Source organism: Ursus americanus, chromosome 20, assembly GCF_024610735.1.
Source record: "Ursus americanus isolate L20-20 chromosome 20, mUrsAme1.1.p, whole genome shotgun sequence".
Lineage (NCBI taxonomy): Eukaryota > Metazoa > Chordata > Mammalia > Carnivora > Ursidae > Ursus > Ursus americanus.
Window position 1 is genome coordinate 4,658,600 of NC_142146.1, and position 27,460 is coordinate 4,686,059.

The 27,460-nt window shown below is 42.0% G+C and overlaps 1 protein-coding gene and 1 pseudogene across 4 annotated transcripts in view; both read right to left on the bottom strand.

The window, feature by feature from the left end:
• The window catches only part of CNOT10 (CCR4-NOT transcription complex subunit 10), an 80,004-nt gene extending 76,438 nt beyond the window's left edge, over positions 1-3,566 (bottom strand). For all 4 annotated transcript variants that reach the window (XM_087870067.1, XM_087870066.1, XM_045798296.2 and 1 more), the window contains exon 1: positions 3,272-3,566. Coding sequence is in view for 2 of the 4 variants with exons in the window: in XM_045798296.2 (XP_045654252.1) it covers positions 3,272-3,293 (22 nt within the window). In the remaining 2 variants the exon portion in view is untranslated. The remainder of the gene's footprint in view (positions 1-3,271) is intronic.
• A 12,715-nt stretch (positions 3,567-16,281) lies between these two features.
• On the bottom strand, positions 16,282-16,678 carry LOC123792778 (small ribosomal subunit protein eS12 pseudogene; annotated as a pseudogene).
• Between the last annotated feature and the right edge of the window lie 10,782 nt (positions 16,679-27,460).

Here is a 27,460-nt window from a genome sequence, read left to right on the forward strand (position 1 = left end):
TAACATTTAACCAAGGGGTGCATGGGTAGCTCAGCTGGCTAAGTGTCTAACTCATTTATATATTTATTTGAAAGCATGCGAGCAAGTGAGCATGGGAGAGGGGCAAGGAGACAATCTCAAGCAGATTCCCTGCTGAGCACAGAGCCCCACATGGGGCTTGATCTCACAACCCTGAGATCATGACATGAGCTGAAATTAAGAGTTGGACACTTAACCAACTGAACCACCCAGGCACCCCAAGCGTCCGACTCTTGATCTCAGCTCAGGTCTTAATCTCAGAGTCACCAAGTTCAAGCCCTCCATTGGGCTCCATGCTGGGTGTGGAGCCTACTTTAAAAAAGAAAATTTGCCCAAGGTCACACGGATACCACGTGGCAGAGCTAGGATGAACCCAGGCTATCTGGTTTTAAGAACCCCTTGCTTCTACCTCTTCATCAGTTCTCACCTAGCTCAGTTAAAACATAAATCAGGTCACATGATGCTATTGCTGGACTCTCCCAATGGCTTCCTGACATTGAACTCAAACTGACATAAGTCAGCCTCTGAGACAACTGAATTCATCTCTTTGTTCCTTTGCTCACTTATGCTATAAATGTATCGACTATATGCCCGCCATTGTTCTAGGCACTGGAGATAAGAGCAAGACTAACACAGATAAAAGTAGCTTTCTTCGAGGTGCTTATATTCAAGGGGTCTTCTCACTCTCTTTAAACATTTTCCAAGGGGTCTGTACATTTGTTGCTCTTCTTACCTGGATCATTTTTTCCCCACATGGCTGGCTCTTCATATTTAGGGCCTATGTTCCAATGTTACCTCTAAGAGAGCCCTTCCTTTTCTAACCAAATTATTCAAAACAGGGTCCTTGCTCTCAGTTATCCTCTGTCCTATTCATTTTCCTTTTCTTCACAATATTTATCACAATTTAAAAATCACATTTCCTATTCTGTTTAAATGTTTATCCGTCTTTCATACTATAAGCTTCATGACTACAGAGATTATGTTAGTGCCTGGCAAAGCAGCCCGTGGGTAAATATTTACTGAATAAATTAACATCACAACATTAGCTGGCTTTAGCTATTCTCTGGCTTCCAGTCTTCTTTCACTTCAATCTACCCCCTCTCACATTATGATCAGGTCACTTACTTTCTTAAATGCTTTCATAGGTCTCTTTTCTTACCTAATTAAGAATAAGCACACAATACCCTCCAAGACAAGGACTCTGAGCTCAGGAGCTCAGAGATGAAGCAGCATATAAACTAGACTTATGAATGAAGAGAGTGTTTATCAGATTGAGAAGAGAGAGGAAGATACCACTTTCTCTTCTTTCTTACCACTCAGAAACTCAAAAGAACACAATGCTTTTCAAGAGAGTCATTTCTGGTGTGAAGAGCTAGGTATGTTGATATAGAAAGCTGGAAACAGACTGCGAAGTTTCACAAATGACATTAAAGAGTGAGGATTTGATGCACACAAGATGGTACAATCTTAGAAAGTTTACAGGCATGGGAATGGTATGTTCCAATTAGTGTTTCAGAAATAAAAAGCAGTGAGAAGAAGGGACTGGATAGGAAGAGAACAAACACCCGTCAGAAGGCTTCTTAATATGAAACAGACAACATTAAGAGATAAAGGCTAGAATCACAGCAGGTGAAATGGGGATGGAGAGGAGGAGAGATTCAAAGGAACCACATTAAACAGTCATCTACTTAATACAAATTTAACATTACCTAGATAAGAATTTCCCACAACGGGGCCTATAAACTTCCACCAAAGACACAGTCCCAAATCGCCCTGGACCTCATTCCTCCACTACACATATTACATAGCTATGTTACATGGCTATATTACATCCATACTACCAAATGGATGTGCCACTATGTTAGGTCTCTCACAAACTGAGCAATAGGTCCTCAAAGGCAGGGAGTGTGTTAATTCCATTTCTTCAATATCCAAGGCAGTGCCTGATATTCAATCTTTGTAAGTGAATAAACAAGTAGAAGAATGCTTTAGGACTTGAGGCAGGACTTGAAAACTAGATGGGCTTTAGGCCTACAAAGGTCATTCCAAGCAAGTGCAAAAGATAAGGGAAAGTAGGACTGGTAAATCTCGGAAACAGCTACTGCCTTCAATTAAGAAGGAAGATGTTGGTCCCCTTGGTCCACCTTTGGACAAGCCATGCTAATTTCCCGCCTGGGACATTCTCCTGATCCATCCTACCCATTCCATATGGCTCTCTCCTTCATTTCATGCGGGTATCTGCTCAAGTATCACCTCACCCAAGCATTTCTGTGACCGGCCTACCTAAAATTCTATAGCATACTCTATTATCCTCGCTTTGTAAACCTTTTCTCTACTGTTTTTTCTCTTCTCAGTTTACTGAAGAGATCTTTCAACAATTTTATTAATCTGTACCTATACTAGGATTGGCTCACTTTCATTTCAATTCAAGTCCATCTGTCAGATACTGAGATCAAAACCTACAGAACACAGAGATTGTCTTTTCTTTTTTTAAAATTTCACTGCAAAATGTCTTAAGTGTTAACCACTTCTAAGATCTGTCGGTTAAGTTCTCCCAACATAACTGAGATGCCACAGAGAACATTAATTTCTTACAAGACACATATGGCAGACCGTCCCAGAGTTAGGCAGGAAAGAATTTTACATACCCTAATGGAGAAGATTCTAGGAATGGAGCAGTAATCCATAAAGAAAATAATCGGGATTAAATTAATTAACCTTGGGGAACTACGGGAAAATAGGGTCTAAACGCAAGATATTTGAGAGCACAGAACGAAGACACTCTAATTTTATGCCTACTTAAACAAGCAGTTTTTACAAAGCTAATTACATAGGACATCGCTGACCAGCGGCAGGTTTATGTGGGGGGCGAAACAGCCCAGGTGAGTCTTTTCCTGAGCCAGGGAACAGAAGGCAGCTGTGTGCTCCAGGGTGAACTTTACTTGTTCTGCCTTCCCCAAAGGAAAACGGAAAAGCCTGCTAAGTGGTTAAATAAATTCAAGTCAGATATTCTGGAGAGTGAGGCAAAGGCGGTCAGTAGAGTCTTCACACTGCACTTAGATGATAACAACAACAACCGCCACCACCACCACCATCACCACCACTCACATTTGGGACGGCCGAGGGAGAGAAATGCACACCCAAATTAAAGTCGCCCTCGGGTCCCCACCCCTAGTCCCCACCGACTCAGCGCCAGGGTCGGCCCACCCCTGCGTGTCTCACCGCTTCAGCACAGGGGTCATGGGCGCCTCACCTGCAGGCTTGTCTGCAGCCATCTTCCCACCCCAGCTTAGGTTCTTCCCCGTAGGTGGCGTGGCCTCGACTCCAGCTGCCGAGTTGCCCGCGGTCCTGGACCTCGGAAGACGAGTCCACCCCGGCTCCGGGCCCCTGGGTTCCGGCCTGGTGAGTGGGCAGACGGCGGGCTGAGGAAGTGACGAAGGCTAGTTCGCGTTGTCTAGCAACAAGAGGCAGTGTCTCAGGCCGGGTAGCCCCACCGTCTCCCGCCAGACACAGCTTCCGCTCCACGGCATCCCGGTACACACCACTTCCGGGGGCCGCCGCGGGTGTGGGAACTGCGGCTGGCCCCGCCCCACGCTGGCGTCCCCCGAGCGCCCCGCCCCCGGCAGCGTATGCGTATGCGTATGCGTGCGCGCTGGACCGGAGGGGTGCTCACTCGGGACTGTGGGCGTGTGCCGGGTAACGCGGGAGGGATCTGTACGCGATTACTTTTGCTTATCCTGTTTAAAATTCCTAAGTGTCAGAAGTTTCCTCCCGCATTTTACGTAAAATCACAATAATAAGACCTGACACCTGTGTGCTAAGCATTGAGCCGTGCACTTGGCCTGTACGCTTTCACTGATTTCTCCCAATTCTGTGAGAAGGCACTGTTGCAGTTCCCTTTTAAAAACAAAACATTTTGGGGCACCTGGGTGGCACAGCGGTTAAGCATCTGCCTTCAGCTCAGGGCGTGATCCCAGCGTTATGGGATCGAGCCCCACATCAGGCTCCTCCGCTGGGAGCCTGCTTCTTCCTCTCCCACTCCCCCTGCTTGTGTTCCCTCTCTCGCTGGCTGTCTCTATCTCTGTCGAATAAATAAATAAAATCTTTAAAAAAAAAAATTAAAAAAATAAAAACAAAACATTTTATTTTAGAACAGTTTTATATTTACAGGAAAATTGCAAAGATGATAAGAATTCCTATATACTCCTCACCTAGTTTCCCGTGTTGTGAGCATCTTAAATTTTGACTAAATATCTGGTACATCTGTCGCATCTAAGAAATAACCTTGATTGGTACATTACCATTATTTTTTAATTTCACCAATTTTCCCCCAATGTCCCATTCTGTTCCAGCATTCTGTCAAGGACACCACATTACATTCATTATGTCCTCTTAGGCTAGTCTTGACTGTGATAGTTTCTCAGATGTTTCTTGTCCTTGATGATTTTGACAGCTTTAAGGAGTACCAGTCAGGATTTTTGAAGAACGCACATTTGATTTATTTTGTTCATGTTCATGAAGCTGGCACCCAGACATACATCTTGTCAATTCAGAAGAGAAAGAGTCACATCATCCCCAGGCACAGCTGCACCAAACAAGGAATATGTAAGCCTAGCCTCCATGGATAGGATTGCCTGCTTTATCTCTAAAAGCAACCTGTGGGACAAGTAGTTAATCAGCACTACCCTAGAGATAAAATTACCAAATATACCTAATGAAATCTTTAACATAAAGAATAAAGGTGTATTTTAGATTCCAAGTCTCTTAATGGAAAAGATCTACAGAGGACCAAAGTGGCACCAGGACACCTGCTAACATGACTTCATGGGCCTTCAATCAGCAGGGTCTACCTTCTCAGGACACCAATGCCCCAGTTGGCTAGGATGCAGCAGGGGAGTTGCTTAGATCAGAGGGCTAAAAGCTCTCAGTAGAAGGGAGGAGGGGGAAGGGACAAAAGCAGGGAAGGAGTGTGTTTTGCTTTGCTGAACCAGCAGTTCCAGGCAAGGAGACTACCCAGCTAGGTGTTTCACCTAATAGCCCCTTACATGAGCGAGTTTGAGCAGTACTGGAGCTGAGGATCTATGCAGAAGCCCCACTGAGTTGTCTTTTTATTTTTTTTAACATTGTATTATTTATTTTCATTATTATTCTTGTTATTGTTATTAGAGAAGGAGAGGCAGAATCTTAAGCAGGCTCCACACCCAGCACAGAGCCTGGCACAGGGCTTGGTTTCACAACCCTGTGATCATGACCTGGGCCAAAATCAAGAGTTGGACACTTAATTGACTGAACCACCCAGGTGCCCCCAAAAAGATTTTATTTTTAGGTACTCTCTATACCCAACATGGAGCTTGAACTTACAACCCCGAGATCAAGAGCTGCATGCTCTATTAACTGAGCCAGCCAAGAGCCCCATTATTTATTTATTTGTTGTTATTATTATTATTATTTTTCCCCCTGAGTTGTCTTGAAGTTGCTTTTAGCTCATTATAATACTAAAATCTCCTCCTATAGGCGGGGTTTTCTGCCATTTTTTGAAGCATACCTATATGCACTAGCATGTTAATGTGTTAGACAAGCATAGTTGAAGCAAAGAGCAAAGTAATAGAATATGTATAAGTTCCTTAATGTATATGCGAGCTACCTGCCCTGCCCGCTAATACAGTGACTAAAAGCATCTTGTACTAATCCATGGGAAGACAGTGCTTTGAGAACTGTCTCCTTATGTGTAACAAGTAATACAAAGTTCTTTGCTTTTGTAATGCCTGGGTGGCTCAGTTAGTTAAGTGTCTGCCTTCAGCTCCGTCATGATCTCAGGGTCTGCGGATTGAGTCCTGCATCAGGCTCTCTGGTCAGCAGGGCATCTGCTTCTCCTTCTGTGCATTCTCTCTCTCAAATAAATAAATGGAATCTTTAAAAAATTTTTTGAAAAAAAAGTTCTTTGCTTTCAACACTTCTTTGGGTTATGTTCAATTCGATGCACCCCAAGTGCAGCACCCCTTGAGTTCAGTTACAGTTAGACTAGGATTATGGGTTTTTAGGAGGAAAACTAGCGGTGACTTGCCATTCCCATCACACCAAATGAAGAGTACATGCTAGCAAATGATAATATTAACTTTGATCACCTGGCTCAGGTAGGGTCTGCCAGGCTTCTCCACTGTAAAGTTAACCTCCACACTGTACTCTTTGGAAGTGAGTCATTAAGTGCAGTTCACACTCAGGTTGGGGAGTGGAGGATGCTTTAAACTCTGCCTCCTACAGCGAGGAGTATGTATGTAGATAATCTTCTCTAAGGGAGATTTGACTGTTCTCCCCCATTTAGTTACTTATTTAATCATAAATTTTATGAGTATGGACTCATGATTGTGTTTATAATCCAATATTAAGTTATTTTGTTGCCAAAATTGTTTCAGCTTTATTAATGGGGAGCTTTTTCAGGTAGGCTCCTATGTCCCTTTCAAGTGGTTGCCCACTTTAAAAAAAAAAAACTTTTTTATTCACATTAACGTTCACATAGAAAAGTGCACAAATCATAAGTACAGTTTATTGAATTTTCAACATATCCACATAACTAGCCCCCAGAGAAAGGACTACAAACTACGTGCAACTAGAGGCCCCCCTCATGCCTCCTACATTTCTCCACAAGTGTAGTAACTATACTGATGGCTAACAACATGGATTAGTTTCACCTGTATTCAAATTTAATACAAATGATCATACAGTGCATGTATGTATTTTTTAAAGATTTATTTATTTTATTTTTAAATAATTTATTTATTTACTTGAGAGAAAGAGAGCGCAAATGAGAGAGAGAGCATGAGCGGGGAAGGGGGCAGAGGAAACCGGAGAAGCAGGCTCCCCACTGACCAGGGAGCCTGATTCAGGGCTCGATCCCAGGACCCCAGGACCACAACCTGAGCTGAAGGCTGACACTTAACCGACTGAGCCACCCAGGTGCACCTTATTTATTTATTTTCGAGTGAGAGAGCATGCAAGAGTGGGGGGAAGGGGGAGCCTGAGTGGCACAGCGGTTAGGCGTCTGACTTCAGCTCAGGGCGTGATCCTGGCGTTCTGGGATCGAGCCCCACATCAGGCTCCTCCGCTGTGAGCCTGCTTCTTCCTCTCCCACTCCCCCTGCTTGTGTTCCCTCTCTCGCTGGCTGTCTCTCTCTGTCAAATAAATAAATAAAATCTTTAAAAAAAAAAAAAAGAGTGGGGGGAAGGACAAAGGGAGAAGGAGAGAATCTCAAGCAGACTCTCTGCTGAGCATGGAGCCAATGCAGGGCTCAATCCCACAAACTTGAGCTAATGACCTCAGCTGAAATCAAGAGTTGGACGCTTAACTACTGAGCCACCCAAGCATCCCCATACAGTATATTTTCCTTGGAGTCTAGCTTCTTTTGTTCAACAATATGAGATTCATCCATGTTGTTGAGTTTGTAGCTCATTTTCTCATTGTTATGTAATGTTTCATTATGTGAATTATTCTGTAATGTATGTGCTCATTTTATTGTTCAGTATTTGAGTATTTTGTCTGTATTGAATAAGGCTAAGATAGATATTCTAGTATGTCTTTTGATGTATATGTTTGTAGGGGCCAAGGACAGGCTGCCCCAAGATGGGTCACTTTGGCATAGGGCAACCTTTATTTTCCAAACATCTCCTCCCACCTTCCTGCTAATGGTCTTTTTCTCTCTTTGTATCTTCAGACCCCTACCCCTTTCCTTAGCTCATATAAGCCTCATGCTACTCATCTCAGTTTGATTCTTAGTCCAGCTAGAACTCTGAAGGGCAGAGGAGAGTCTTTCTCCCCAACATGTTAGAGCTCACATAAAAAGATGCCTGACGTGCTTACTGATCTTGCTTAAGGAAGGAGCCTCTCAATAAAAGGCAATAAGGAGGAACCTTTTAAATAATTTGGACTTGAGCTGGATGATTTTAAAGAGGGATTAGGCAGGTGGAGGGGGCAATTTAGAATTAGATTCACTCAGGAAACAGGCAGTTCAGTGATTAAGTGTCTTAATTTTTATCTAAGAGGCAGGAGGATTAAAGCAAGGCCAGAGTGGTCATTGGTCAAGGGGCAGCATCACTCATGTTAGAAGAAGGGGGTGTTCCCTCATTTTTACAGTTGTGGAGGAGTTTGTTTTTGTCTTGTTCCAAACACAGTCATGGTGTGAACTTCTCTGAACATTGTTCATATTCTGTGATTGTTTATGGCCATTTGGGAACATTCTACTATGAAGAATTGTTTTTATTTTCTTAGTGGGGCCTAGATGTCAGCAGAGTCATTTTTCAGTTCCTCACGGGTGATCACTTTTTTTGTTCTTGTTCCTCATTTCATAGATAAGGAAACTGAAGCATAGATGTTAACCCACTTTCCCAAGTCACAAGACAAGTAAGTGACTATTATCTTAACCACCACATTCAGCTTTAAAGGTTCTAGAATTTCCTACACTGAAGACATCTTAGGTCTCTTCTTTCAACTTTCAGTATTGGCAGGTATCTAATACTGATAGGGTGACATCAGTGATGGAAAGGCATTAATTCAGAAGTGGGGGGCACCTGCTGACTCAGTCAGTAGAGCATGAGGCCCTTGATCTTGAGGTTGTGGGTTTGTGCCCCATGTTGTACGTAGAGATTACTTAAAAAAATAAAATCTTAAAAAAAAAAAAAAAAGAGGGGGGTGGTGGAAAATCTAAGTGGGACTCTGTTCTGTCACCAGTCTTGGCACTGCACTTCCCCTCCAGCTAGTGAACAGTGTCTCAAACTGGATGTGGTCCTTGTCACTTGTGCAAGACTGTCTGCAAAGATAGTTGTCCGCAGTTACTCCTGTCCCAATATGCACATGCTGCTCTTCCTCTCCCTTTGTAACTGAGCTGGGACTTGCTCTGACCAAGAGAATGCAGAAGTGATGTTGAGCCAATTTTGGGCCTAGTCCTTCAAAAGTATGGCAGCTTCCACTTTTCCTCTCTTGTTCTCAGTCACCAAGGTGTAAGGAAGCTCAGGCTGTCCTGCTGGAGAGAGAGCACGTGAAGGAGACCCAAGATGCCCCAACTGACAGCCAGCACTAAGGTTCCAGACATAAGAATGAAGTGGTCTTCTTTTCTTTTTTTTAAAGATTTAATTAATTAATTAATTAACTAATTAATTAATTTAAGAGAGAGAGAGAGTGTATGTATGAGCTGGGAGAGGGGCAGAGGGAGAGGGAGAGGGAAAGGGAAAGGATCCCAAACAGACTCCATGCTGAGCCTGGAGCCTGACACCTGGCTTGATCCCAGGACACAGAGATCATGACCTGAGCTGAAACCAAGAGTTGGACACTCAACTGACTGAGCCACCCAGGCGCCCCAAGAATGAAGCCTTCTTGAACCTTCCAACTCAACTCAACTGCCAGCTCAATGTAATCACATGAGTGATTCTACCTAATACCATATGCAGTAGAAAAACTGCTCAGTCAACCCCCAGAATGGCAAAAAATAGTAAGGCATTGTTATTGCATTTTTAAAATATAATTTCAAAAATTAAGATATAGGGATGCCTGGATGGCTCAGTTGGTTGATCATCTGCCTTCAGCTCAGGTCATGATCTCTGGGTCCCTGGGATCAAGTCCCACATTAGGCCCCTTGCACAATGGGGAGCCTGCTTCTGTCTCTGCCTGCCACTCCCCCTGCTTGTGCTCTCTCTCTCTCTCTGACAAATAAATAAACAAAATCTTTTTTAAAAAATAAAGATATAATTAAAATACCATGTAATTCACCCTTGTAAAGTATGCAATTCTGTGGTTTCTAGTAAATTCATGAAGTTGTACAATCATTACCAATTTCTAATTCTAACATTTTTTTTTTTAAGATTTTATTTTTAAGGGATGCCTGGGTGGCTCAGTCATTTTAGTGTCTGACTCTTGATTTCAGTTCGGGCCATGATCTTAGGGTCGTGAGATTGAGCCCTGGGCTCAACTCTGTGCTAGATGTGGAGCCTGCTTGATGTTTTCTCTCTCCCTTTCCCCTCTGCCCTTCTGCACCCCAGTCCCCTCCCTCTCAAGCACATGTGCTTTCTCTCCAAAAAAAAATGAAAAAAAAAATTTTTTTTTGGTGGGGGGAGCAGATGGAGAGGGAGAGAATGAATCCTAAGCAGGCTCCACACCCAGCTCAGAGCCCCACACAGAGCTCAATCTCATGACCCTGAGATCACGACCTCAGCTAAAATTAAGAGTCAGACCCTTAATTGACTGAGCTACCCAGACACCCCCCCACCTCATTTTTTGCATTGGATGTACAAGTTATTCTTTTAAACTGCTAAATTTGAGGGTGTAGCAATAGATAACTGAAACACCATCTCCCAATTCTTCATTCCCCATCTGGTTTAACCAACCAACCAAGGTCTGTGGATTCTACCACCTTCATATGATGGATCCTTTCATTTTCACTGCCATTCTATTTCCAAGTCATCACCTCTAACTGAGACAAGTGCCACAGCAAAATTGTCATCCAGTCTTTCCCCTTCCAGAATGCTTTCATTTAGCCAGAGATAGATTTTTTATGCTAATCTGATCATGTCCACATTCATTTCAAACACTTCTTTGCTTTTAGCACCAATTCCAAACTCCTTAAAATGACTTTAAGACCCTTCATGACCTTCCTGTAAGCCCTTTTCAGCTTCCATCCCATATATACCCTACTTTGTAGCCAATGCCATTTCCTTCCCAGGAAACACGGGCATCATTTTCTCAAGAAGATGTTCCTGACTGCCAAAGAATGTACGAGCAATTTTCAAATCTTCTCTTGCACTATGGAAACAATCTCTTGATATGAATCCCCTCTCCATCACCTCAGTTGTAATCTCCAAATACTGTCTTTAAATATCATCATTATATTGATGCTTAGCAAGCATACCAATATCTATGAATGCAGCATGACTTTAAGGTAATGAGAATTCTGGGGCATCTGAGTGGCTCAGTTGGTTAAGCATCTGACTCTGGATTTCAGCTCAGGTCATGATCTCAGGGTGTGAGATCGAGCCCCATGTTAGGCTCCACATCCAGTGTGGAAAGAATCTACTTTAGATTCTTTCTCCCTGACCCTTTGCCCCTCCCCCCCAAAGATGAGAATTCCTCAGTGTATTAGGAGTGCTGACACTTTTGAACGGTCTTTTACAGTTTCATAAAGAAGTTTTGCAATGATTGTTTCTTTTCGTCCTCAACATTGTTGTAATATGGATATTCAAACTCATTTTATGGGTGAGGAAATTGAGGCTCCAGGAAGTAAATCAATAAATCAACTTGTTCAGTTAGTAAGTGTCAGAACTGGAACTTGAAAAGAGTTCTTGGACTCTAGATATGGCTTTTCTTCTTTTAGGATACAAAGGGCTAAATCCAGTGTTATTCCCATAATCAAGTTTCTGGTGGAAAATACAAAATATTTTGCAACAAATTCATCACAGTGAATACATAATTACCAAGAAATATTACAAAGATGTGAAAACATAAATTTCTATCCATTTTGCCAAAGCAGTAACATCCACAAGGATGGACATCAAGCTCCCATCCCAGTTTCACTTTTCATTCACTGGCTATTCAAATCAAGCTTCTGAGGCAAAACTATTGGCTAATTTAAAGTGTGCCAGTAATCATTTGACCAAATCTGGTGAATTTTGTGTGACCCTGAATTGAATCCAAGCAGTGCTGAACACTCTCTTCAGGTGGAAAATTTAAGGAAATGCCAAAAAATTCAGTAATCAAGACAAATAATATTTAAGGCAATATTTTTAAAAATCGGGAATTAATATATTCATGATGAGTGGTATATTAATATTTAAGTAAAGATGGGTTTAAAGTAAGTAAAGACTGATCTTTCCTTTTGCCTCAGGTTTCTATGTGTCTCAGCACAGCACTGTTGCTGATCCTGTCATATAAAATTTTTTGATATTTTGCTCTTTGTGGATTCTTTGTATTCATTTTTATTTATTTATTTTATTTTATTTTTTTAAAAGATTTTATTTATTTATTTGACAGAGAAAGAGACAGCCAGCGAGAGAGGGAACACAGGCAGGGGGAGTGGGAGAGGAAGAAGCAGGATCATAGCGGAGGAGCCTGATGTGGGGCTCGATCCCAGATCGCCGGGATCACGCCCTGAGCCGAAGGCAGACGCTTAACTGCTGTGCCACCCAGGTGCCCCTTTTTTTTAAAGATTTTATTTATTTAACAGAGAGAGAGAGAGCATAAGCAGGGGGAGTGGCAGGCAGAGGGAGAGGGAGAAGCAGGTTCCCTCGCTGAGCAGAGAGCCCGACATGGGGTTCAGTCCTAGGACTCTGGGATCATGACCTGAAGCTCATGAGCCATGAGCTGAAGGCAGACACTTAACCAACTGAGTTACCTAGGCACCCCAGTATGTGCCCCTTCAAATCACTATGTTTGTATCCTTTGGATAAATACCTAGGAGTACAATTGCTTGAATGGAGGGTAGCTCTATTTTTAACTTTTTGAGGAACCTCCATACTGTTTTCCAGAGTAGCTGTACCAGCTTGCATTCCCATTAACAATGTAAGGGGTTCCCATTTCTCTACATCCTTGCCAACATCTGTTGTTTCCTGAGTTGTTAATTTTAGCCATTCTGGGTGTGAGGTTGTATCTTATTGTGGTTTTGATTTGCATTTCCATGATGCTGAGTGATGTTGAACATTATTTCATGCGTCTGTTGGCCTTTTGTATGTCTTCTTTGGAGAAATTTCTGTTCATGTCTTCTGCCCATTTCTTAACTGGATTTTTTTGTTTTTTGGGTGTTGAGTTTGATAAGTTCAAAGCAGGCACCTTTTGGCCATCTTCACCCATTTCACCCATCCCCAACCTCTGGCCATCACCAATCTGTTCTCTGTATCTATGAGTTACACTTTTTTAAAAAAAGATTCTATGTATGAGTGAGATCATACAGTATTTGTCTTTCTGTCTGACTTATTTCACTTATGATGCTTTCAGGTTCTATCCATGTTGTTGTAAAAGTTTTTAATTTTGAAGCAGCTTAATTTATCCATTTTTTCTTCTCATGCTTTTCGTGTCATATCTAACAATATATGGCCAAGTCCAAGGTTATGAAGATACATTTCTGTTTTCTTCCAGGAGTTTTACAGTTACAGCTCTTATGTTTAGGTTTTTGATTCATCTTGAGATAATGTTTATATATGGTCTGTGTATGGATATCCAGTTTTCTGAGCACCAATTTTTGAAAGAACTATTCTTTCCTCATTGAATAGTCTTGGCGCTCTTGTCAAAAATTGACCCTAGACACATGGTTTTTTTTTTCTGGGCTCTCAATTCTATTCATTGATGTTTATGTCTAACCTTAAGCCAGTACCATACTGTTTTGATTACCATTATTTTGTAGTGTATTTTTAAATGAAGAAATGTGAGTCCTCCATGTTTGTTCTTTTTCAAGATTGTCTTGGGCTTTTCAGAAGCTCTTGTAATATTATGTGCAGTTTAGAATCAGCTTGTAAATTTCTACAAAGTCAGCTGGGATTCTGATAAAGATTGCATTGAGTCTGTAGATCAATTTATAATATAATATAATATAATATAATATAATATAATATAATATAATATAATATAATCTTCTGATCCAGGAATATAGGATTTTTTTCAATTTATTTAGATATCCTTTAATTTCTTTTTTTTTTTTTTTCTTTTTTTTTTTTTTTAAAGATTTTATTTATTTATTCGACAGAGAGAGACAGCCAGCGAGAGAGGGAACACAAGCAGGGGGAGTGGGAGAGGAAGAAGCAGGCTCATAGCGGAAGAGCCTGATGTGGGACTCGATCCCGGAACGCCGGGATCACGCCCTGAGCCGAAGGCAGACGATTAACCGCTGTGCCACCCAGGCGCCCCTCCTTTAATTTCTTTTAACAATATTTTTTAGTTTTCAGAGTATGTTATACTTGTTTTGTGAGTGTGTTTCTAAGAATTATATTCTTTTTGATGTTATTTCAAATGGAATTATTTTCTTAATTTCATTTTCAGATTGTTCATTGAAAGTTTATAAAAAAACCTGATTTTTGTATACTGATCTTGCATTCTGTGGCCTTGATGAAAATAGAACTGTTTCTTAGTTCTAATAGTTTTTCAGGTTATTCCTTAGGATTCTCTATATACAAGGAAGTCCACATCATCTGTGGATAGGGATAATTTTACTTCTTCCTTTCTAATCTGGATGCCTTTTTTTAATCCTTGCCCAATTTCCCTGACTAGAACCTTCTATTACAGCTTTGAATAGAAATAGCGAGGGTGGACATCCTTGTCTTATTCCTGATTTTAGGGGGAAAACATCCAGTCTTTCACCATTAAATATGTTAGTTGTGAGTTATTTACAGATGCTCTTTTGTCAGGTTCCCTTCTGTCCCTAGTTTGTTGATGTTTGTCGAGTGTTTTTTCTTAGGACAAGGTGTTGAATTTTATCAAATGCTTTTTTGTGTCTACTGAGATGATCATATGATTCTTTTTTCATTTTAGTGATATGATGCATTAAAATAATTATTTTTCAGATGTTAAACTAAGCTTGCATTCCTAAGATAAATCTCTCTTGGTTGTGATGCATCATTTTAATGTTGTTGCATTTAGTTTGCTAGATTTGAGGAGCCTTGTTTTTTCTCTTCATTCACTTTAATTCCTACTTTATGTTTTAAATTCACCAATAGAGAGTGAACCTGTAAAACCCTAGGCAACCCACCCCTGACCCCAATAAAGGCAAAACCCCAGGCCCATGCTCTCTGCCTCTGTACCCTGATCTCACTGTATGGCTCCCAATGTGCCATGTACGCTCTAGGACTTGTCAGTCATCAACCTTGTGTTTTTTCAAAGTTTCTTGATGGTTGTTGCTAAAGTGCGTCTTGCAGTCGTAAGAACCCCATGGGCTGGTCTAGCCTCAACACTGGGGAAGTGGTGTTGCCCCCAGGCGTTTCTAGCCTGTAGCTTCACTACAGGCTGGGACCAACACAAAACAAATGGCTACTTGGAAGGTTTTGTTTGTTAACTCTGACATCTGGTTGAATGAGCTGGGGGAGGAACAGAGGGAGAGAGAATCTCAAGCAGACTCCACACCAAGCGGGGAGCACTGAACCTGACAGAAGGGCTTGATCTCAAAACCCTGAGATCATGACCTGAGCTGAAATCAGGAGCCAGACAGTCAACCCACTGAGCCACCCAGGTGCCCTGATGAAATAGTTTTTTGAGATCAGTATTTTTTTTTAAGACTTTTATTTATTTATTTGACAAGAAGAGAGAGAACACAAGCAGGGGGAGCAGGAGAGGGAGAAGCAGGCTCCCCGCTGAGCAGGGAGCCTGATGCGGGACTCTATGGCCTGAGCTGAAGGCAGCCTCTTCACCGACTGAGCCACCCAGGAGCCCCTGAGAGCAGAATTTGAGTTTATTCTGATCCCAGGCGGGCTCCTCCCCGCTCCCTTTCCCAGGTTTTCCAGCTGACCTATATTTTGCCTATATATCCAATAAATATGTCATTCTCCTCCCAGTTGCCTTTCACCACAGTCTACACTGTTTTTGAGAGAACCCTCAGGCTTGAACTTCATACTGATAGCCAATGAAGTCAGTGTCTTTGGGAAGAGAGTAAGAGCTGTCTTTTTCATCCTGCTTCTTCCCTTAGGCAAAATCTCTGAGCCTTTGCTCTGAAGGCGGGAGGGGGACAGTGGCACACTTCTCTCCGAGTGACACTCTTGCCCCAGGAACTGAGCACTCAGTAGAGAGAGGTAGTAACATCACATCTTCTGGCTTGCACTTCTGGCTTGGAACCACTGCCTGGCGAGCTGAAACAGGGACAGAGGCGCCACATCCAGGGTTGAGTCTCAGTCCTGTGAACAGGATCTGGGCAGAAGAAAGGAGCCCTCATTTCTCAGTCACCCTCACAGGGAGTGAGCCTCCGCAGCAGGTTGCTGGGGACAAGATGAGAAACGCTGATGTCCTGCTGTGCATAGGAAATAGCCCTCCAACTGGGAGCTGGGGGGAGCGGGAGCCCTGTGTTCTCTCTTGGCTGTACAGGTCTTGAGTGTTCATCTTGCCCGGTGGGAGTGGGGGAAGGAGGAGTGGGTCTCAGTTTAAATACCATAGACTCTTAGTGTTTGTACTGAATTTTAGTAGTTTTTGTTTTGTTTTGTTTTAGTAAATGTTTCTTTTTTCTTTTCTTTTTTTAAAATAAATGTTTTTCTAGAGATTTTAAATGATTTTGTTTTTTTTTCTTTTTCAACAAGAACCAAGTTTTTCATTTGTTCATTTCTTGCATGTGAAGTATTCCTCGATGACATCCTTGGCCTGAGACTCTTTGCCGTAGTCCTTAACTACTACGCAACTGCAACCAACCACTTTGTGGGGTTTCCCCTCTTTGTCAACTTCACAGAGACCTACCCATCCCCCTGGTTTCTTGTTGTCATCAGCCTTAATTAGATTGATTTTGGTGTTCAGCACAAAGGGCCTCCACCAATTCGACATACATAGGCTCATCACAGTTGGAGGTAAATGCACAAAGATGGGCTTGGAGCTTGTGTAAGGCTTTGGCTGCTTAGCGAATTCCACGTGCTAGGCCTTTGTGGATGAGGGTGGTCTTCAGCTCCTCTTGCAAAGCAGCAGTCTGAACACCCATTACACCTCCAGCAGCCATGCCTTCCTCAGCCACGGCAGCGGGTTACTGGTGGAGCCGAATCTTGAGCGCACCTAAGCCTCCCCCTCCGTGCAACTGGGTGGCAGCAGCAGGGAAAAACAAAAACTGATTTTATGTTTGTTTGTTTTTAAAAAAATGTTTCACCAGTTTCACTGGTGAATGGGTCCACAGTGTCTTCATCTTGCTTGTGGAAGTCTTCCTTTCCACCGTGGTTTCTTGCATTATACCTGTACTTTCTTAGTTTCCTTTCCTTATTCTAGAAGTCCAGAATAGGTTTTTGTTATAACTTTGTTAAATTAACATTTGTTGAAGAAATGCAAGATGTGGATGTTGCTGTGGTTCAACAAAAGATGACGAGAGAAATTGAAAGAAAGGATTATTAGGGGCGCCTGGGTGGCTTGGTCATTAAGCGTCTGCCTTCGGCTCAGGGCGTGATCCCAGAGTCCTGGGATCGAGCCCCACATTGGGCTCCTCCGCTGGGAGCCTGCTTCTTCATCTCCCACTCCCCGTGCTTGTGTTCCCTCTCTCGCTGGCTATCTGTCTCTCTGTCAAATAAATAAGTAAAATCTTAAAAAAAAAAAAAAAAGAGAGAGAGGGTTATTACTCACAAGATCTGGAGGAAGTACACAGTATGTGTCAATGGGCCACTTGGGCACTTGGGAAGGTCAAGGTAGGGTTCAGGCAGAGAGGGACAGGACCTGGGGCATGTGCCTTTATCATTCTCCGTGGGTGGGGAGGGCTTTGGGGTTCCTGGGCTAAGGCTGGATTGGTCAATTCAAACCCAAAACAGTGTGGTCTGGAGAAGCTCCACGGGGAGTCCTTTTTTTTTTTTTTAATTTTATTTATTTGTCAGAGAGAAAAAGAGAGAGAGAGCACAAGCAGGGGGAGTGGCAGGCCCAGGGAGAAGCACGCTCCCTGCTGAGCAAGGAGCCGGATGTGGGACTCCATCCCAGGACCCTGGGATCATGCCCCACCCAAGCTGAAGGGAGATGCCCAACCAACTAAGCCACCCAGGCGTCCCATCCATGGGGAATCTTATCTACGGGGTACACAAGAGTAAGGCTCTGGGAGAGAGGACAGACAGTTGGTCACAAGGGCTGTTGAGGAAATCATGTCAGGAACTTATATTTGCTTGTGACTCTGCAGGCCATTACCTGGGACATGTGCTTTCTTGCGTGGGGGGTTAATGTCAGTTAAGACCCTCGGCAGGCTGCTTGGCTAAACAAAACAAATGCAATGGCAGCAATAGCATGGCTGGCTTAGCTAAACTCCCAACATATTTCTTACTGAAACGTAAGGCTGTTACAGGTTCTCTTCTCTAAATGCCCACAGTTCCTGGTCATGCTGCTTCGAAGAAGGGAGAGGTAGACCAGATGGAGTGGTGGGCAGCAAAACAAAGTTTACTGACTGACAGCAAAGTGATAGTGCAAAGATCCCGAAGTAGGGGAGGGGACCCGAGAGGGTTGCCAATTTGACATTTAGATCTAGGGGTTTTTATGGGCTTGTTGGTGGGCTGTTTTAATCTGATTAACCTTCCCTGTGCCTGTCATCCGATCAGATTTTTGTCATCTATCTATCAGTGGAAAGGGTGGAGGGCTCCTTCCAGGGTGGTGTAAAATCCTTTTAAGGGTGGTTTCTTCTTAGGGTGGGGGCCCTTCGTCTCTGCCAGCCTTTCTTCAACTATCCTTCATCAAGGCAACAGTTTTAAACCCCTTCCCTTTAAAACAGTGTGAAGTGTATTTAATAACAACTGTTAGATATAATAAAGGATTTACACCAAAACATACTTAATTTTTTTACACCACATCTGACATTTACAGAACCACACATTTTATTTTATTTTATTTTATTTTATTTTATTTTATTTTATTTTATTTTATTTTATTTTATAAGTAATGTCTAGGCCCAACATGGGGCTTAAACTCATATCCCTAAGATCAAGAGTGGCATGCTCTCCAGACTGGCCAACCAGGTACCCTAGAACCATACCTTTAAAAAAAACTATTTTGGGGCTAACAGACTGAGTGGCTCAGTCTGTTAAGCTTCTGCCTTCAGCTCAGGTCATGATCCCGGAGTCCCAGATCGAGCCGCTTCTCCCTTTCGCTCTGCCTCTCCCCCTCACTCATGCTCTCTCTCTCTCAAATAAATAAATAAAATCTTTAAAAAAACGAAAACTTTATTTTTAGCCAATTTTAGACTTACAGAAAAGTTGCAAACATAATTCAGAAAGTTCCCACATATTTTCCACATAGCTTCATCTCATTCTGACATCTTACATGACCAAAGTACAGTGATTAAAACCAAGAAATTAGCCTTGGTATAACACTATTATCTAATGTACAAAACGTACTAGAATTTCAGCAGTGTTTCACTGATGTCCTTTTCCTGTTTTGGGATTTCACAGAGCATTGAGTTGTTATTTCTCCTTTGTGTCTTCTAATCTATGACGGTCCTGTGGTCTTTCCTTATCTTCCATGACCTTGACATTTTACAGAGTACTGGTGGAGAATTTTGTAAGATGTCCATCGATGTGGGCTTGTTTGAGGTTTTCTTGTGATTAGAATGAGGTTATGCATTTTGGGCAAATGATTTTTTGTCCTTCTCAGCGCATTGTTATGTTGTTACACGTTAGCCTTGATCATCTGATTAAGGTGCAACCTGTGAGGTTTCTCCCACTGTAAAGTTACCATCTTCCCCTTGTCTTCGTAAATATCTTGGAGTAGATACTCTTAATATTATCTAAATATCTTGTTTCTCCTCAAAATTTTGCCTGCTAATTTTATTTTATTATTTATTTTTTAAAGATTTTATTTCTTTATTTGGCAGAGAGAGAGAGCACAAGTAGGGGGAGCGGCAGGCAGAGGGAGAGGGAGAATCAGGCTCCCCAAGGAGAGACCCCGATGCAGGGCTCGACCCCAGGACCCTGGGATTATGACCCAAACTAAAGGCAGTCGTTTAACCAACTGAGCCACCCAGGCAGCCCACCTGCTAATTTTAGGATCCACCTTTCCTGCAAGGAATTAACACAGTGTTACTTGCCTAATATTGATTTTTGTATTTCCCTCTTTCTTTCTACACACATTAGTTGGAATTCTTCTGTAAGAATTCTTTTCCTATTTATTCATTTATGTCAGTATAGATTCATATTTATCTTACTCTATGGGTTATAATAGAACACCATAATTTATTTATTTTAATGCTCAAATTGTTCTAACTTTCCCCATTTAGAGCTCCTTCAGGTTTGGTTCCTGTGTCTTTTTGACAAGTCCCTTCTTTTTTTCAACGCTGCCTTACTTTCTGGCACTGCAAAATATTCTGGATTCATCTTATCTTTTTTCTGCCCCAGCCCTTGAATCAACCACTCTCCAAGGAATCCTGGTTAACTGAAAATGGTGACTAGAAACCAATATCTGGGGGTGCCGGGGTGGCTCAGTCATTAAGTGTCTGCCTTTGGCTCAGGGCGTGATCCCAGGTTCCTGGGATCCAGCCCCGCGTCAGACTCCTGCTCTGTTGGGAGCCTGCTTCTTCCTCTCCCACTCCCCCTGCTTGTTTTCCCTCTCTCACCAGCTGTCTCTCTCTGTCAAATAAATTTTTAAAATCTTAAAAAAAAAAAAAAGAAACCAATATCTGGGTACTAAGTGTCCTCATTGCTACTAGGCTCCTTCTGTGGAAAAGCTAGGAAATATATACATCTCTACTAACCCATGCACACACGTATCCGTATTTTTAGAGAACTCTATCTGTATACATATGTTAAAACCATGATTTTATGCTGATACCTCTGATTCCAGTCCAATACTATGTGGCTTGTTATTTGTAACTTTTGTCCCAATAGTGAGAAACCAGGCTCTCCACTGTATACAACATTCTTACTTATTTATTCATAAAGTACACATAAAGTGGTGTTAACCCATTGTTAACCTATACTCCTTTGAAAAACACATTTATATTCTAGATTATAGCATTTATGTAGTTCTTTTTGTCTTTAACCTCTTTTAAAAATTTTTAAAAGATTTTATGTATTTATTTATTTATTAGACAGAGAGAGAGGTACAAGCAGGGTAAGTGGCAGAGGGAGAGGGAGAAGCAGGCTCCCTGCTGAGCAAGGATCCCAATGAGGGACTAGATCGCAGGACTCTGAGATCAAGACCTGAGCCCAAGTCAGATGCTTAACTAACCCAGGTGCCCCTGTCTATAACCTTTTATTATGCAGATGAGATCTGTTTTCCAAGGTTACTTAAAGTAGTTCTTTTCTTCCTCACCCCTTCGGTGAGATTTTGGTTTTTTATTTATAGTACAGGTTCACGTGTGACTGTTTGTATTATATCTTGGATTCCCACCACATCTGCATAGGTCTGAATTACTTGTTTATTTTGGGGGGGAATGTGAAACATTACTATGGTTCTCTTACAAAAAGGTATTCTCAAAGAAGTATAGCTCTGTCCTCATCTGTATTACTCCATTCCCATTCTCCTCTTCTTTTTGCCCCTTTCCAACCACCCCTTGTAACCAATTTCTTAAATTTGTATTCATTCCCTCCCATTAAAAAAAATAAAATGTGAATCTGTCTGAAGTAGAGACGGTTAGCCACCTATCCCAACTTGTCTTCATCTTCCAAAGTCATACAATCTCTGATGTTAGCTTGTCATGTAACTGCCTGGATCAAATGCTCCCACCTTGCCAGTCTCCCATGCAGCTAGCTGTAGCCACAGGGCTAAATTTTTGCCGATGAGATGCAAAGAATTAAAGTCATATGGCAGTTTTTGGAAAACTGCTTTAAAAGATTGATACATATATTTTTCTCTCTCTCGCTTTTCACCTAATATTCCATCCTGCTGCCTAGAATGTAAATGTGATGGCTGGAACTCCAACAGCCGCATTAGACCATGAAGATAAGAGTTCAAGTGAGGCAGGAGCGGAAAGCTTGAAAAGCCTGTGTTCCTGATGATATCTTAGAGTCTCCATACCAATTCCAGACTGGAATTGTGTATATATGTATATATGTATGTATATATGTATATGTGTGATGATGAAAACTTATCACATGCAAGACTTACTCATTTTTTAAAGTTTATTTATTTATTTTAGAAATCTCTACACAGTGTGGGGCTCCAACTCACCACACTGAGATCCAGAGTCTTATGTTCTTCTGATTGAGCCAGCTAGGCACCCCAAAACTTATTCATTGTTAATTTGGATTTTCTATTACATGCAGCTGATATTAATCCTGATTCAGTATCTAAATCAAACTAAGCAAATAGATCTAGATCCGATTTTATTTTTGCATGTGTTATTTAAATTTATTATTTAATTATTTACAGTGCCATGTAAATCCTATAATAGGTCAGAATGAAAGCAATAAGTTTATGTTAGAACACTCAGTATTGTGGGGGCACCTGGCTGGCTCAGTCAGAAGAGCATGCACCGCTTGATCTCGGTGTCGTGAGTTCAAGCCCCACACTGGGTGTAGAAATTACTAAAAAAATTAATAAACTTAAAAAAAAATGAACCCCTGGTATTATAATAGTCAGGGTTCATATATAGTTGGTGTTGACATGTACAGTTATGCTGGTTATTATGTCTATCTCCAGTACTGAATAAGAAGTGTCCGTGCCATATTAGTTGTTGAGTATTTTGAAAATCACCCCAAATAAGAATTGCATTCACTGATATACACATTTAACAAATAGTTATGGAATGTATTGTACTAGGTGTTGATGCAATATAGAATGAAAAGGAGGGGCCCCTGGGTGGCATAGTGGTTAAGCGTCTGCCTTCGGCTCAGGGCGTGATCCCGGCGTTGTGGGATCGAGCCCCACATCAGGCTCTTCCGCTATGAGCCTGCTTCTTCCTCTCCCACTCCCCCTGCTTGTGTTCCCTCTCTCGCTGGCTGTCTCTATCTCTGTCAAATAAATAAATAAAATCTTTTAAATAAAAAAAAAAAAAGAATGAAAAGGAACACAGACCCTGTGCAGTTACACACCGATGAGGCTACAGACATTACTCAAAACAGTTGTGTGTGTATATATATGAATATTATGACAAATGAGAGGGAGAAGGACGAGAAAACCACTGTTCTGAGAGTAAGAGTTTTTTTTTTTTTTTTTTTTTGTAGGAGTGGGAAGCTTAAAGATTAGGGGTTCCTAGTCAGAAGATCAGGGACAGCCTGGGGAGACTGAGATCTGAAAGCCGGGTAGTAGTTAAAAAGGTATAGGGAAGAGCAGATGCAAAGGCCCTGTGATGAGAGGGATCCTGCTGTGAGGCACGAACACATGTTCAGTGTGGCTTGAGCAGAGAGAACAAAGTACAAGATGAGGTCCATGAGGCAGGGAGAAGCTAGACTGTGCCCGGCCATACAAGCCATATTAAAGAGTCCCATAGGGACCACTGTCCTTTATCACCTGATGTCCAGTATTTCGAAAACCATTATTTTTCATGTATTTTCTGTCTTTTTGTTGTTGTTTTCTCTACCTTTTCCTTAATGATTACCTAGGATTCCATGGTATGGATGTGTCTTCATTTACGTAGCCAATCCTCTATATTAATCGTTAAGCTATTTTCCAAGTTTTTGCTCTTTCGGTGTTGCAATCAGCCTCTTGATATATATAGCTTCCATTGTAGGACAACTGTGCAGACATATGTCAGGAGAAGGTGCTGAAAGGAGACAAACCAAATGCAGACACCCTCCGGGTGAATTAAATAGGGTTCTCTCCTATGGGCGTTTTTCTTTCCAGAACCCGCTGTCTCTCAGTGCAGTCCAGCCTCCTCCGGGAACTCCCAATTCATGAGGCAGGTCTGTATGTACATCTCAGTTGTGAACGGTTGCAAGTTCTTTTTGTGTTTAGGACTGCTGAGCCATCGCAAATGAAAAGGTGAGGTTATGCGGGCTGACTGCCTAGCTCAGTTGCTGGTGTGTGCAACTCTTTTTTTTTTAAGATTTATTTACTTGATTTATATATAGAGAGAGTGAGAGAGCACAAGCAGGGGGAGTGGCAGAGGGAGAGGGAGAAGCAGGCTCCCCGCTGAGCAGGGAGCCTGATGTGGGACTCGATCCCAGATGGTGGGATCCTGACCTGAGCTGAAGGCAGACGCTTAACTGACTGAGCCACCCAGGCGCCCCAGGTGACCCTCATTTATTCAATGAGGATTGAACCTGGCATTAAATAATATACACTGGTATTCTGGGACACCACTCAAGTACACTCAGCACAAATAGTCTTCATTCATTACCCTCTCTGACCGCAGGTAAATACAGCTGGTCCAAAACATTCCTGAGTTAAGAGCTGGGTACCCAGAATAAGGCTCAGTTCCTGGAGTGTGTGGATCATCCAACAGATTCTTCGATGAGGTGAATGGCCTATTTGGAAGGATCTAGGGTCAAACCTAGAATCATCTCTCATCATCTCTATTCTCAAGAAATGTCTCCCACAACCTTTGTCTATTTCTACAGAAACTGCTAACACATGTTAGCACCCACATGGTCCTCAGTTCTCTACATACTTCCCACATATGTGGCTTGAGGTACAGATAAATTGGACAGTGCCAATTTTAGACCTTTGACTTTGCTTACCTACCCCTAACTTGAAAACAAACTTACCATTGACCACCAGGTGGCACCCTATCCCAGACTACAGTATACTACAGTCAGGGTGAGCATTTTAAGACCTCTTTCTTTGAGAATGTCTGAGCTGAACTTCCTCTGGAGTGTCAAGTTTAAACATTGTGGATTCAGTCCAAATATGAATTTATTATTTTTTTTTAAGATTTTATTTATTGGACAGAGAGAGAGAGAGAGAGAGCATGAGCAGGACGGAGGGGCAGAGGGAGGGGGAGAAGCAGACTCCCCCAGGAGCAGGGAACCCAACACGGGGCTCAATCCCAGGATCATGACCCAAGCCAAGGTAGACAACCAACTGACTGAGCCACCCAGGCGCCCCCGAATATCAATTTAAAGAACCTTATAACAAGTGACCGTATAGTGAAACTGGCTGTGGTCTCTCACTCTGTTCCTCCCCTGTTCATTCTGTATTTACTGAGTGTCTACTACGGATTAGAAAATTCTGTAGAAATGAGTCTTATGACTTCCTTCTTCTTTTTTTAAAAAATTTCTTGTGATTTACTTCTATCTGGACTACCAGACATCTCTGTCCATGCCAATCTCATGAGTTTCCTCCTTAGTTCAGCTGGCTTAGTGTCAGAACTTTTCCAACTGGGAGTAACCTTCCACCTTTGCCCTTGTAAAACAGAAGGAAGAACAACAGGACCACAAATCCCTTCCCTTAAGCAAGTACACGGAGGCCAATGCTGTGCTATTTATAGCAAGCAATGAAGAGGAAATAAATCAAGATGCCTTCTCTTTGTAGGTAACCTTGTTCTGGTTCCTTGTTACTTTTTCACTTCCTTGGATGATTATAGCCATATTTCATAAGCCTGCAAGCACCTGAACCTTGCTCAGTGGCACCAAATGCTGGCAAATCTGACCCAAGTGTCCTTCCATCTTGTCCCATGGCACTTACAATGGGCGAGGCTTGCTATCCGATTTCCTGTCATGGCTTTTTGCTTTATTTCATGTCCCTACCATTCTTGATTCAAAGCATTTTTAGCCCACAGTATCTATCAAGACCCCTTTTTGAACTATACACGAGCCACTCTGTGAAGGACTTTGCCTCTGGCAGACTGTTAGAGGATGCAGAGGATGTGAAAGTAGGGAAAGTGGCAGAAGAGATTGACAGGTTAGTTTCAGTGAGACGGAGCAGCCCCGTTAACCAGAGTGGGAATCCCCTGCTGGTTTGCATTCTGTTAACATTTCCGAGAGAAAAACAGAAACTCAGAAATCAGCAAGGTACGAAAAGATAGTTTGGGCTAACCGGCTTTTGGTTTGTGGGATTCAAAGCAGTTCTTGTTTTCTGATCACAAACGTCGGGTTTATCGGTGGAGAGTAATTTGTACACATAATGCAGAAACAACATAGGGCTCTGACTTTATTCAGTAAAGTTCAGCAAACAAAATGACAGCGGCTGAGGTTAGCCATGAGAAGTCACTAGACAAACTAGACTGTCAGGGTAAGAATAATGTTGGCAGAAGGATGGTATTAGGAAATGAAAAGCAACAGGTCAATTCAAGGAACAGTGGAAATAAAGGAACATAGTGACTGAAGGAAGATGGAGAAGTGAAGGTCAGAAGTCCAGGTCCTTCTTCCTGGAGACGCAAGTGCCTGAACTTCAGACTTGACTGCCTCTTTTGTGGCAAATATATTATAATGGCTGCTATTTTCATCTAGGCCTCCTTTTTTTATCTGTGAAATGAGGGGATTAAACAAGACAATGTAGGGAGAGATGTGACAGACGTTGAAACAGAGCAAAATGATCCCAGGTGTGTTCAATGGAAAAGCAGGTAGATATTATCTAAACATGCCCTTCTGGGCCATCCTTGTCCTTGAGCTCATTTGTAAGTCTGTGACTTGTAGATGGCCGCGAGCAATGAAAATGGCTCCTACCCACAGACATGCAGATAAATTTTGATGTGTGGAAATGCAATTGAATTCCCTTCCTCCTGGAGTTCTTCCAATTTCGTACCAATTTGTAAATTCATTTCAGCATTACTGACTGCTTACATATATGTGGATCTTTGAATTATTCTTTGAACCAATTGTAATATCTTAGTCCTCTAACTTGTCAATGAGTTAAATAACATCTTTGACCTATTCTTTTTTATATTTGCGTAAGTCATGAATTTATCCTGTTTAAAAACTATCCATCAATGACAATTGCTCAAAAGTCCAATGAGCACAAATTGTTTGGTTAAAAAAATATATTTTAGTAGAATACTGTGGTGAAAGTGATAAATTGCTTAACATAGTCCATGCTTATAATTATAACCAGGAACATGGACAAAAAAGATCAAGTGCTAAAGAGTAATGGTTTATCAAATACTCTGGGAGTCTGCTTTGAGTCACATAGAACTCATGGTTGAAGGTGCTTTCTGAACAGAAATTTTATTGGCCAGGCTTGTGTCTGAGACCATTCAGAGTGAGAAGGCTCTTCCACCATAGAAAACGTTGGCCTCAGCCATACTTCGGTAATATGCTTTTGTCATGTGCCTTTTGTGTCCTCTTTGGGCTTTTTGCAGAGAGAAGTGGCTGTGACTTTACTGCACTGGAGTGGTCTCAGCTAAGACCACATTCCAAGAAATGATGGTGGAATGGGATTTGGAGAGGGCAGCCTTGAGGAAAAGGGTACACATGGGAGAAGGAATTCTCACAGGAATCTTCAGGAATCTGGAATAAATCTTACTCCTTTCCTTTACCATGTATCTTTGAAAAGTTGATTCTAGGAGCGCCTGGGTGGCGCAGTCGCTAAGCGTCTGCCTTCGGCTCAGGGCATGATTCCAGCATTCTGGGATTGAGCCCCACATCAGGCTTCTCTGGTAGGAGCCTGCTTCTTCCTCTCCCGCTCCCCCTACTTGTGTTCCCTCTCTTGCTGGCTGCCTCTCTCTGTCAAATTAATAAATAAAATCTTAAAAAAAAAAAGAAAAGAAAAGCTGATTCTATAATCTGAAAAAATAATTTTTTTGAAAAAAATAATTTTTATAGACACTGAGTATCTTAGTCTGATCCTCCTGAAATCAGACCTTACCATTAAAACTTGTGCGTAAGTCATCTATTTGGGCACGTGATCCTAGGAGACTTGAGTGAAAACAGGGACAGAGGAAAAGCCAATACCTATGCTCATGTGCATATGTTAGGGCTTGGAACTAGGCAGATGGGACCATTCTGTGCAAGGCCCCATTCCC